At 42.5% G+C, this 12,637-nt stretch overlaps 1 protein-coding gene across 1 annotated transcript in view; it reads right to left on the bottom strand.

Annotated features, from left to right (window-relative positions):
• Positions 1-6,558: 6,558 nt before the first annotated feature.
• Positions 6,559-12,637, bottom strand: part of Fam161a (family with sequence similarity 161, member A) — a 39,023-nt gene continuing 32,944 nt past the window's right edge. The window contains exon 4 of the mRNA XM_011243760.3: positions 6,559-6,660. Within this exon, the coding sequence (XP_011242062.1) occupies positions 6,573-6,660 (88 nt within the window). The 3' untranslated portion in view covers positions 6,559-6,572. The remainder of the gene's footprint in view (positions 6,661-12,637) is intronic.

Raw genomic sequence — 12,637 nt, 5'->3', positions numbered from 1 at the left:
GCTGGAAGTCAGAACCGAAAACTTAAGAGACGGACGGGAACTTCCCAGGTGGTTTGGAGGCTAGGGATATAGCTCAGTGGTGGTGCATGCTCAAGTGTTAGGTGCAATCTCCGACAAGAACAAAAGATTTTTAAGTGGTTAGATTGTAGATTAGTGTAGCTATTTAGTAGATGAACTCTTTATCACGACAGAGAGTTTGCTATAAAAGTTGTTTCTTCCAACTCTCTGATGGGATGTCATTTGTCATATAAAACAGAGCAACTCCCCCCTGCCAGATGTTAATGCCATGCTCCTGGACTGCCAGTCTCTAGAACAGCAGTTCTCAACCTGTGGGCTGCAACCACCACGGGGCCTCATACAAGATGTGTACATTACAATTCATAATAATAGCAAAATTACAGTTATGAGAACCACTGATCTAGAATATGAGCCTAATGATTCTCTGGATATTACAAATTAACCCATCTATGGTATTCTGAGATACTAACTCACTATCTGAGGGAGTTATCACCTGACTTTATTCTGCCCAGCTAAGTAAAGCTTTATTCAAATTTCCATTAGTGTGTAACTTCCAGAAAATGATTAAAATTCGCCTGCGTGGAAGAGTTAATCCACTGGCAGCTTTCTGTCACCTTTACATTTCAACCATCTTTGCCACTAGCAGAGAAAGGGATGTGATTCCTTTGTGCAAAGTGAATTTTGGCTTAGAGAATTGACTTATAGAAGAAATAGTATACTCTCTTTGTTTGTTTGTTTGTTTGTTTGTTTGTTTTTGAGACAGGGTTTCTCTGTGTAGCCCTGGCTGTCCTGGAACTCACTCTGTAGACCAGGCTGGCCTCGAACTCAGAAATCCACCTGCCTCTGCCTCTCAAGTGCTGAGTAGTATACTCTTAATTCATTTATTTTCTGCTAATGAATGTTTCTTTGACCATTTTTGCTATAAAAGAATACCACAGACTAGGTAATTTATGAAGTTCAGAGATTTGCTTCTTTCAGACAAAGAGAAGTCCACCATGAGGGCGGTGGTGTCTTATAAGGGCCTTCCTGCTCCACATGGTGTTCAAGGAGGCATTCTATGGGGAGAAGGCACACATCTCAGCATAAAGGTCTCAACATCAGGATTTCAAACAGCTCTACTCGATTCTGAAAGTACCCTCCTCTAGGTATCGCCTGCATATGAGTCTGGGGAATAAGGTTCCAATCTTAAATGTTTCAGAGATATATTCAAACCATTGCATTATTATTTTAAGATTATAATTAGTGATTATGATTGTGAACAAGCCATGTGAGATGTGCTGTCTTGATATTTAACAGTCTATGTGCCCCTTTCAGTGAAAAGTATGTATGGATTTTATATTATTTTCCTTTTGTCTGATATACTGACTTGTTCTTATTTGTTGGGTTTTTATTGTTTTGAGACAGGATTTGGAGAGTCTCGCTATGTTGCCCTGGCTGGTTTGGGATTTTCTGTTTACCAGGCCAGTCGAACTCACATAGATCTGACTGCCTCTTCCTTCTGAGAGCTGGGATTAAAGTCACAGACCATAATGTCTAGCCTTGATATGCTGGCTTTCATATATGTATTGAAATGTAAAAATGGAAGTTTACAGTTGATACACAATACATGGAAATCATAAGAAAATCCAGTGGTCTTTATGATATCTCGTGAACATTTTGTTCTACAAAGGTAGATTAATATTCCATAGACACATAGAGAAAGATAATTCTTAAGATATGGTCTTTTAAAGATTTTGAATACTTGGGTATGTTTTTCAGTAGTTACAAAAAATATCTACTGTTCCATTAATCAGTGAAAAGGATGTTCTAGCCATGCTTTTTAAATGGTCTTTATTTGGTTAGTAATATAAGGAATCAAAATTGTTAGGCACCTCATTGCAAGACAAAAGACTGGAGATATTTTTAAAAATACAAATATTGGCCAGGCATGGTAGTACGTTTCTTTAATCCCAGCATTCCAGAAGCAAAGGCTGCTGGACCTTTGAGTTTGTGGCCAACTGTGAACATGGTCTACATAGTGAGACGTCATCTAAAGAATTAACCAAAATTAAAAAACAAGCAAACAAACATGTTGATGGACATACAGAACAAATTATTTCACCTATAGCTAAATATAGCAATGTTGTCCCTTTCCATGCTAAGCTTCTGATTTCTTTTTCTGCACTGGCAAAGAGACAAGAGGCATTGTACTTGCTGAAATTAGAGTGTGAGCCAAGAAATATTAAAGGGTCCTTTTATACTATCTCTACATGTTAATAAAATGATAAATTAGAAGCATATTCTGCCATTTTAAAAAACCTTAGGGTCTATGTCTTTACTTAGGTGGTATTAAATTACAGTTTCTCTGAACTCAGATATTTAGCACTAGTAGCTCCATGGAGATGACAAAAATACAGTTCAAACACAATCCAATTCCTTTCTTCCCCAGTGTGTGAGATCTGTTTCCATGGAAATTTCATGTTGACAGGGGATTGCAAGAGTACTTATATGCACACACATCTCAGAAGCAAACCCTTTTGGTGAATAACCATGATTTAATTTTAATCATTCCATTAAAATTGTTCAAATAATAGAAAAGAAATCTGTATTCTTCTAAAGCAGAAACCATTCTGCAATTTCCCTTAGCTCAATGTATTAATTTAATAGAATTGGCGATAACAGGGACTTTAATTTGCCTTTTGATGAAAGCAAAATTAAATTTTAATCATTTAGGTAAATTTATCGAGTCAAAAAAGATTAAGGACTTAGTCTGTTGGGATGTGGAAAGGAGTACAGAGATGTATGTCAGGAGCCACATTGAAAAACAGACTGCAACGGTGAAGCTGACAGTTGTATGTATGCTCTGGGATGCGAGAGAGAAGAGGGAAAACCAAGGAGCTCTGGGTTTCAACAGAGCTTGGGAAATAAGACGTGAGAAGGTTGTGGTCTGGTGAGGGGAAGACTCAGCGGCAGGAAAGCTGAAGCCATGCTTGCAGAACTAAGTTCTGCTGGCTGAGGTGAAGGGGAGATGACTGCCTGTGGCTAGGCTGTGTGTGGCGCAGTGAGCACTGTACCACTGACTGTTCTCAACAGCAGTAGTGTTCGGTTAGGGCTCTCAGAAGCTGAGTGTTAAGTGAAGGGAATAGATCACATTTTGAGAAACAGTCCTGAAAGCAGAAAGCCTTGAAAAAGTGATCTGAGACATTTGATCATTTTAAAGTATGTCCACAAAAATGTACAGCTCTTTTTTTTAAGAGATGTAAATTAATTGTACTCCTATAGTATGGGTGTAGTCAGTTCTAGAGAATAAAACAATTTATTGGCAGCAGTAGTGAGGGCAACCATCTCTGAGAGGATTTTAAGAGCGCTAGGCTTCTTTCTTGTTTGCCTTCTCAGTGTTCTTGCTCTGGGGACACCCGCTAGCGTATTGTAAGGATATTCAGCTGTGGACAAGGGTTCTCCAGCCCTGTTAGGCCTCCTGGTGAGCACGGTTGTTTCTTAGTTGCAGTCTCATTGGAGAGTCAAAATCAGCACTTCCTGTGCCTAAACTATTATATAATCCAGACTGTGAGGAGCCCTGAGGTAATAATGGCGTTTTAACCCAATCAGTCTTGCGGTGTTTGTGATACGGAAATCCATAGAATAGGTTAAGTGTGAAGGGATCACCGGAGGGAAGGAGGAGTGGGAATCAGAAGGTTTCAGACGAGCAGAGAAGCGGAAGTGAAGCCGGATGTCCCGCTTCCTTCAGTAATTGAGGAAAATGGGCAGCAGTGCCGGTGATTTACTCAGAGACTGGTCAGTAAGGCTCCACTGAGATCAGAGGCTCCAGAAAAGCAGGAAAAATGGAAGAGCTACGGTGAGCTGTTACCTTAACTCCTGCAAAGTCAAGTCAGGACTACTACTCTACTCCAGGACCCTGGAGAGCAAGCTGAGAAAGCAGACAATGGCTCTTGCCCAACCCTGGTAGGAGCTTTGAGACAGGAAAGACAAATGAACAGAGGATTCTGAGATGCTAGTGTGGTAGTGGCTGAGACACTAGACAGGACCGTAGGGCACGTGCCTAGCCTAGGAGAAGGGACAGCGAGACGTGAGATGGGTTGAGCCGAGGATACGGAAGGGTTGAACTTCTGAAGCAGTTATAGTCTGGGTGAGGCGCACAGGCGGCTTGTTTCTGCGCTGTCCTGCAGAAGTCCCCTTCCCCCTTAGGCTCTTCCCTGGCAAGCATGTTGAGGCTTGCTCCTGTGCTTGCCTTTGCATTTTCCCTCAGAAGCTCTGCTTTTCCCCCACCCTTCCCCCTCCTGCCTTGCAGCAAATGCCGGGATTCTTTCCACCTCCCTGGCTGGTCCCGGAGGACTCAAGGAGTAAGACAAATGACAAAAACTCCTCAGCTTCAGTGGCACCAAGACTAGCACTTTTCTAGATAACCAGGTGCAGCTGGTGCATATCCTTGAAGAAAGATTAGGGTCCCACGCTTAAATCGCAGAAAAGAGGTAATCAGAGGTCACAGACAGTTATGGCCAGCCATAAAACTAGTTCCTGATAGCCCCACAAAAGACAATCTTTAATCCCCCTCCCAGCCTCGGGATTCCGCCCCACCAAATGGTATCATGTCTGAGCTATGACTTACCTGACCCGCCTTCCCTCTCCTTCACCCTAAGCATTTAATGAATTTCTAACTGCTCTGTATATAAGTGCTAAAACACCGGAGCTAGGGATCAGGATCGCTGTAGGGGGTTTGAGATCCAAGTCTGACTCATTTTCAGTAAAAAGTCTTTCATGCCCACTTGCAGCGGACTCTGCACTTCCTGAGCTCGCCTGGGCTTCCTGAGGAATCAGGGCATAACATGGGTAACACAGGTCACATCTTAGTCATGTTTTTATTGTCAAGGAAATCGTGGCTGGGCAGGCCTTGCCTCTCAGTGCTATGATAAACTCAGGGTTCTTGTGGTGGTTCATGCATTTCCATCCCTGTAAACTTCTAGCCCATACCCCCATTAGGCTTTGTGCATTTGTTGAAGCAGTGCATGAAAACTTTTTGAGTGTTTTCCCATTCCAGTTGTTTTCCTCTTTCACAATAAGCACCTGATTGAGGCCAAAGATCTGCCCCTTTCAGTTCATCTGTGCTCCATCCTTGTCTCTAAGAGCCAGGGTCTCTGGATGGTTTTAAGAAGCATTAGATTATTATCCAAAGAGGGTCTGTGCCTGATTGGCTCAAAATAATAACCCTAATTATGCCTACAAAAAAACAACCTTGAAATCAACCTTGGGTAATTTCTCTTCGGTCTGATTTAAAAACAAAACAAAACAAAAAAATCAGAATAATGGTGGAGAGACCGAGAGAGAGAACTGTCTCCTGGAACATCACGAGTCCAAGGCCTCCATCCCAAGGAACCCTGATGAGGCTTGGATCAGACGGGGCTGAGAGGGGAATCTAGATTCAGATATTTACCAGTACTAATTATTGCTTATGTATTTTTTTAACTGGGGCAGTCTGTCATTATTTACCTTGGAGAGTAGAGAAAGACTGCTAAAGTCAGATAAAATGACTAGAGAGAAAAAGAAAAGAGAAGAAGAAAAAAAGGACACCATTTAAGCCATTGGACAGAGTCGTCAGTTGCAATGCCGTAGGTAAGCTTTGAGTTTTGTCCATTTTCACACACCCCTCTTCTTTAATCTGATCTTCTTTTGCAGCACAGGCCAGTCTTGAACTCTCCCTACATCTACAGCCCATGTGCTTGAGATGAAAGGAATGTGCCACCATGCTGAGTGAATATATGCCCTCCTATTTATATACATAGCCGCAAAGCAACCTCCTTCCATCCAACTCAGTCTGTATATATTGGCTAATGCATTAATGGCTTAATGTGTGGTACGGTGGAGGCTGGGCAGAGAGCTCAGTGGCTAAGAGACTTGGCCGGAGATGGGGTTCAGCTCAAAGTATCCACATGGTGACCTCTAAACACCTTTAACTCCAGTTTTAGGGGATCGGATGCCCTCTTCTGACTTCTACTGGCATTTTACACACAAGGTGTAATACTCATACACTCAGACACATATATATGTTAAATAAATAATTTTTTAAAACTATGATGTGATAGAGCTAAGCATTTCAGGTCTGATGTTGGGAGCATTAGCTGTTTTGTTGATGAGCATTGTTTAAATGTTTTGCTGTACTTTATAAGAGTACTTTGCTGTACTCTTATAAAGGTGAAGAGAAACAGAAATGAACATGTTGACACCTGTGACACAGATTTCTTATGTCTAGCACAAACAAGACACATTCAGCTACCTAAGAGGAACAGAATTCAGCCATAGTCAGAACTAATTATAAACAAAAACAAAACAAAACAAAACAATTCATCCAAATGCTGGAACAAGTCTGGAGAAGTGGCTCAGAGGTTAAGAGCACCAACTGCTCTTCCCGAGGACCTGGATTCAATTCCCAGCACCCATATGGCAATTCACACCCTTCTGTAATTCCAATTCCAGGGGATCCAACACCCTATTCTGACACCAGGCACACATATGGTACACAAAATACATACAGAGGAAACACCCATATGCATAAAAGTCAATCAATCAGACATGAGGGTGATCTGGCCTAGAGCAAGTATCCCCTTCTTCACAGCTCCATGCGTGTTCTTCCTGAAGCTACATGCTCTGCTGAAGAGAAAAATAAATCAATTAAAATTTAAAATTAAAGTTCTAGGACTAAATTCATGAAAACTGTGGCTGAAATAGAGATGTACTTGGAAATTTTACAATAACTTTTGGTTATATATTATATCAGTTGTGCCAGGCAGTGGTGGCATATCCCTTTAATCTACCACTCTGTGGTTGAGGCAGGAGGATCTCTGAGTTTGAGGCCAGCCTGGTCTACAGAGTGAGTTCCAGGACAGCCAGGGTTACACAGAGAAACCCTCTCTCAGAAAACGAAAAGAAAGAAGTCTATGTTACTGACTGACTGACTAACTTTGTTTGCTCGGGTTCTCTGGAAGAGCAGTCAGTGCTCTTACTCACTGAGCCATCCTCCAGCCCCATGTTTGAAATGGGGTTTCACTTGTGGGGAGCGGGTGTGGCGGTAGTCCCAAGATGGCGCCCGGGACTGCAGCCAAGTCTTATGACTTGCACCTGACTTCCTCATACACCCAAAAATAAGCCACGTCCATCGTGAGAGCTGCGCAGGCACACCATGACACAAGATCAGGCCATTTGATGAAGGCCAATGAACTGAGATTACGCAGACTGGGCTGATGGGGCGTGGTTGAGGGGTTATGTAAGGGATTGCGACTGGGGGCTAGGGAGATTCCTGCTTGCATGTTGAAAGGTTCCTGAATAAACTGCTTTGAGAAGAACGCTGTGTCGTCGCTCTTTTCTGCTGGTCGGAGACAGAAGCGACATTCACTATCTATCCCAGACTTGTCTGTAACTCATGATTCTTCTGCCACGGCTTCCCCAGTGCTGGGATTACTGAATGTTCCACCATGCCTGGCCTCTATCTACTCTTTTTAAAGAGTAGTATCCCAACACAGAATACCACTATGCTAACAAGTGCTATATTTATGGGTATTTGCATTGCTTTCAATACTTTACTGTTCTCAACAATGCCTTACTAAAGTTCTATACACATGCATTTGCTATTTCATTGGTATTGATTATGTGAATAGTAAAAGTTATGTAAAATTGGTGAATCAAATAGCTTAGATTTGACAAGCACTGCCAAGGAGTCAGCCTCTGAGGAGTTTGAGCACAATGGTTTATAACCACCTGAAACTCTAGTCTCTGGGGATTCTGGCTTCCATGGGTATCAGGCACATATGTGATGCGCAAACATACATGCAAGGCAAAACACCTGCATGAATAAAATAAAATATAATGAAATTTTAAAATCAACACACAGACACACACACTCATGCATGTGCAACAACTCACACACACACACACACACACACACACACACACACACACACACACACAAGAATGAGTGGAAAGGTGCCAGGATAAACTTTTCAATGGCAGGTTATAACAGAATTCCATATGAACAAGTTAATAAAGAAGACCAGACTGTATGTGGTGGTTCAGACAATTGATCCTAACATTGAAAGGCAAAGACTGCCAGATTTCTATGAGTTTGAAGTCAGTGTGATTGTGATAATGAGTTCCAGACCAGCCAGGGTTGCACAGTAAGACAAAGTTACAACAAATATTAAAGAAAATATATGGAAATAGTGATGATTTTACTATTTTTTATTAAAGATCACAGGATTGTTTTAGTTTACATGACATGATCTTTCTAAAATGCCATGTTATATTTAGGGTTTTGTTTTGTTTTGTTTTGTTTTGTTTTGTTTTGTTTTGTTTTGTTTGAGAAAGGATTTCTCTCTGCAGCTCTGACTGTCCTGGAATTGTTCTGTAGATCAGTCTGGTCTCAAACTCAGACGTATACCTGCCTCTGCCTTCCTTGTTGGGATTAGAGTTGTGTGCCACCACTGCTCAGCTATATTTAGATCTTTTTAAATACAAACCTACTAATGACTTAGTCTGTGAGCTCAAGGCCAGCCAACACTACATAGTAAGAAGACTATCTCTAAATGAACAAACAAAAAGTAAAGATTTTTGTGGAAATATTAGATGCTAAGATTATCAGTGAAGCTATGAAATTTAGTCACGTGACTAAAAGAGAAGTTTAGCTCTCTAAAAGATGTTGAGTGCTCAAAGTCACTAACCACACTCAAGGAATGACCTGCTGCCCTGTCACTGTGGAGGTGGCTGGTTTCAGAGGAGCTGGTATGTGTCTAAACTCAGCTGTCTGTAACTCTGTTGTTTCCTAGCACCCGAGGGGGTTGGGGGTACCTGTGAGAAAGGTGATAGGTGGTAATCCTTTGCTCTACTTTCTCAGTCTTTTCTTTTTTAGTTACCCAAACAACTGCAAGGCCATCTCATACTAGGTACATTAACCCTGTAAATCAATAAAATTGCCTTACTGTTTATTTTGTTGATGTAAGACTCCTACAATTATCATCCATCATCATCATTACATCACATCATTCTAATTACCATTTGTGGTGCTACAGTTTAAAGCTAGAGTTGTACATGGCAGAAAGGCTATGTGATGCTGAACTGCATCCCCATTCTCTTGAATAATGGTGGAAATAAGAGGTTGGGGGAAGAAAGAGAGAGACTAGTTTCCTCAATTATAAGTTATGTAAACCAAAAATAAAAGACTTTGTTTACACAAACATAAGGTGTTAAGAAATTGTGGTACAATGTCATTGTACCTGGAGTTAGAGGAGTGGCTTAGTGAGTAAGTGCTTTCATGCAAGCATGAGGACTTGAGTTTAAATCCCTAACATTTGAATAAAAATCCAACATGGCAGAGGCAGGGAGATCTCTTTGAGTTCAAGGCCAGCCCAGTGTACAAAGTGAGTCCAGGATTGCCAAGGCTACACAGAAAAACTTTGTCTCGGGTATTGGGGTGGTGGACATCTAAGGACCTCACTGGCCGGCCAGCCTAGCCAGACTGATGAGCTTCCAGTACAGTGAGAGAGCCTGTCTCAGGCAAGAACGTGGCTAGAGACAGAGAAAGGCAGCCTTCTGATCTTTAGCTCTGCCCCACATGCTCACACACGTGCAACACCATTCATACACAGACAGGCACACACACACAGGCATACACACACACACAGGCACACAGACAAGACAGAAGATTTCTTCAGTACCTTCATCACAAACATACACACAGACACAAATATATATATATATATATATATATATATATATAGAGAGAGAGAGAGAGAGAGAGAGAGAGAGACAGAGAGAGAGAGACAGAGAGAGAGACAGAGAGAGAGACAGAGACAGAGACAGAGACAGAGAGAGAAGAGAGAGAGACAGAGAGAGAGGCAGAGAAAGAGGCAGAGAGGGAGTATTAAGCAAGCCTGGATTTTCCATAGATGTATGGGGAAGAAAATAGAAAGTACTTGGATCAATTTTATAAATCAGCTAAACTACTGGTGGTGCCATGGGGGGGGGGGGGGGACCAGACAATGGCCAATGCCTGTAGTCTCAGCTACTCAGATTTAGGACGGCTTGCTTGAGCCAGCAGTTCAAGTCCAGCTCAGGTAAAATAATAACAATCCCATCTGAAAATGAAACCAGGAAAGTGAAAGAGATGGTTTAACTCTAATAGCAAATCCAAAGATATGTAGGTGCTTTAAAGACATTCCAAGAAAATGGACATGGTTGTCCTCTTACTACTAAAGGCTGTTCATTTCATCCTATACCATTTTCATCCCAGGAGAGATTCCAGTGTAAATATATGACACTGTAAACCTATTTGTCCTGCAGTGGGGCTGGGGCTCAGGCAAATACCCAGTGTCATATGAAGGAAAAACATTGTGGAAACACATACAAAGCAAAGGTCTGCAAGAGAAGGCACAGGAGACATGCTGGCTTTGACAGACACATTGTAAGTGAGCATTCCAGCAAAAGACCATCCCTTGCACTTTAGTTAGAAAATATCCCATCCATGGTGTCTCCACTTAGGTGCCAGTTGTCTGAGGTTACTTAAGAAAACTAAGTGTCGGGCTGGAGAGATGGCTCAGTGGTTAAGAGCACTGACTGCTCTTCCAGATGTCCTGAGTTCAATTCCCAGTCACCACATGGTGGTCACAACCATCTGTAATGGGATCCGATGCCCTCTCCTGGTGTGTCTGAAGATAGCTTCAGTGTACTTATATGCATTAAATAAATAAATAAATTCCAATTAAAAAAAAAAAAAAGGAGAAAAGCCAGTTGCCTTGCAGCCCCTAAGGGGATAGGAACTCCACAGGAAGACCAACAGAGTCAACTAACCTGGACCCTTCCACCAACCAAAGAACTGCAGATGTGCAGTTTGGTCTTCATGTGGGTCCTGAACAACTGGAGCAGGGGCTATCTCAAAAGCTATTGCCTATCTGTAGGATATGTTCTTCTAGCTGGCCTGCCTTGTCAGCCTCAGTGGGAGAGGAAGCACCTAGCCTCAGAGAGACATGATGTATCAGGGTGGGGGATACCGAGAGGACTCTCCACCTGCTCAGAGGAGAAGGAGAGAGACAGGGGAAAGATTGTGGCAGGGAGTGACCAGGATGGTGGCAGTGAGAGGGACATAAAGTCAATAAGTAAAAAAATATTTAAAAAGCCAGCTGCCTGTGTCTGGCCTGCTTGCATAGCAAAGCCCCTCCTGCTGCTCCTGCTGGGAGGGAGAAGCCACCTGTGCCATAGCAAACTGTTTTTGAGACAAATAGGAAGGTTTCAGATAAGCCATTTTCCTGGAATCCTAGAATTGTCTCCTGGGATCCTCTGAAGGACTATTCAGTCTATTTCACCATTGATCCTATCAACTGTACCAACAGCTGGTACAGGAAAATTAAATACTGTTAAATTAAAGATTTTATTTTTATCTTAAAAATTAGTATATCTGCTTCTGTCATTATTCTTTGTAGTTTTAGGAGCTTTTATAGGACTTCTATGATAATTTAAACAAAATTTATTTTAAAGGTTGGCATTTAATTAAAATTATTAAATATTCTTTCCCTTCTGAGGCTTGAGGTCTCTCTGCCTGTTTGGTACTTATTTACTGCCACTGCGGGAGATAAAAAAACAAGTGCAGGTCAACAGTTAGCTAAGGAGTCAAAACTGTTCTGCCACCATGGAAATCATGCTTCGGGAGTGGAGGTCGAGAAATGGTGTGTCGCGTGACCTGGAGAGAGGTGGGTGTTCTGAAGTTGCGGTGGCTGTGGTGTATCCTGCAGTCTGCACCTAGGATGGCTGCGGGAAGATAGGAGGGTTGGGGGTGGGAGCCTGGCGAGCCGCAGGCAGATGAGGGCTGAGGCAAGGGCTTTTGAAAGGGTTATGTAATGTACTATGTGGACCTGTTAGGTTTATGACTTTTGGATTAGGGAGAGGTGTGTATAAACAAGGAATGTGAAACCTCGTCTGCCCCACGATACTGCTGTATGGCTCCTTGGAAGTATCCCAACTCTATTTGGAGAACGTTAGCTGGGGATTGATTACCTTCCTTGTCAGTTTCTGTTCCTAAGCTCTAATTCAGGTAAGCATGCTGTCGCCTAAACCTCTCTCCTTATCTCAAGGGTATCTACCTCCTGTCTTGCCAACCTCCCCTCCATCTTGTGTATTCACAGTGACCTTGCTCAGAAACCCTTCACTTGTCTTTGGACTCTAGATTCTCATAAGTTCACAGGGCCACTCCGGTTGGCCCAGAATTTTCTTTTAATTCTTCCCAATCTCTCTTGGTGCATGTCATTAAAAGGGGTCCATCTGTCTCCCTCTGGATGGCCACACACGCACATAGGGTCGTTCTGTTGGAGTTCCTGGCAGACTTCCGCTAATTCTTCAGGTCTCCACCATCTTACTGTTGAAAGGCTTCTGGAGTCTCTGTACCTCCTCTGTCACAGCCCTGTCAGTGCCACCCTGGATCTGTCTCTCCATCTGTGATGCTCCCTGAGGGCAAGGCTAGGGTCTTGTTTCTTTGATCCCCCTGCACCTACTGTGCCTGGCATATGCTTCGAGGCCAGGCATGGAGGCACACACCTCTCAGAGCAAAGATCTAACTTTTCTCTTGAGTCTGTGGATTCGGGACAGG

Source organism: Mus musculus, chromosome 11 (assembly GCF_000001635.26).
Source record: "Mus musculus strain C57BL/6J chromosome 11, GRCm38.p6 C57BL/6J".
Lineage (NCBI taxonomy): Eukaryota > Metazoa > Chordata > Mammalia > Rodentia > Muridae > Mus > Mus musculus.
Note: the sequence above shows the minus strand (reverse complement) of the source record. Positions and strands in the feature narration are given on the sequence as shown.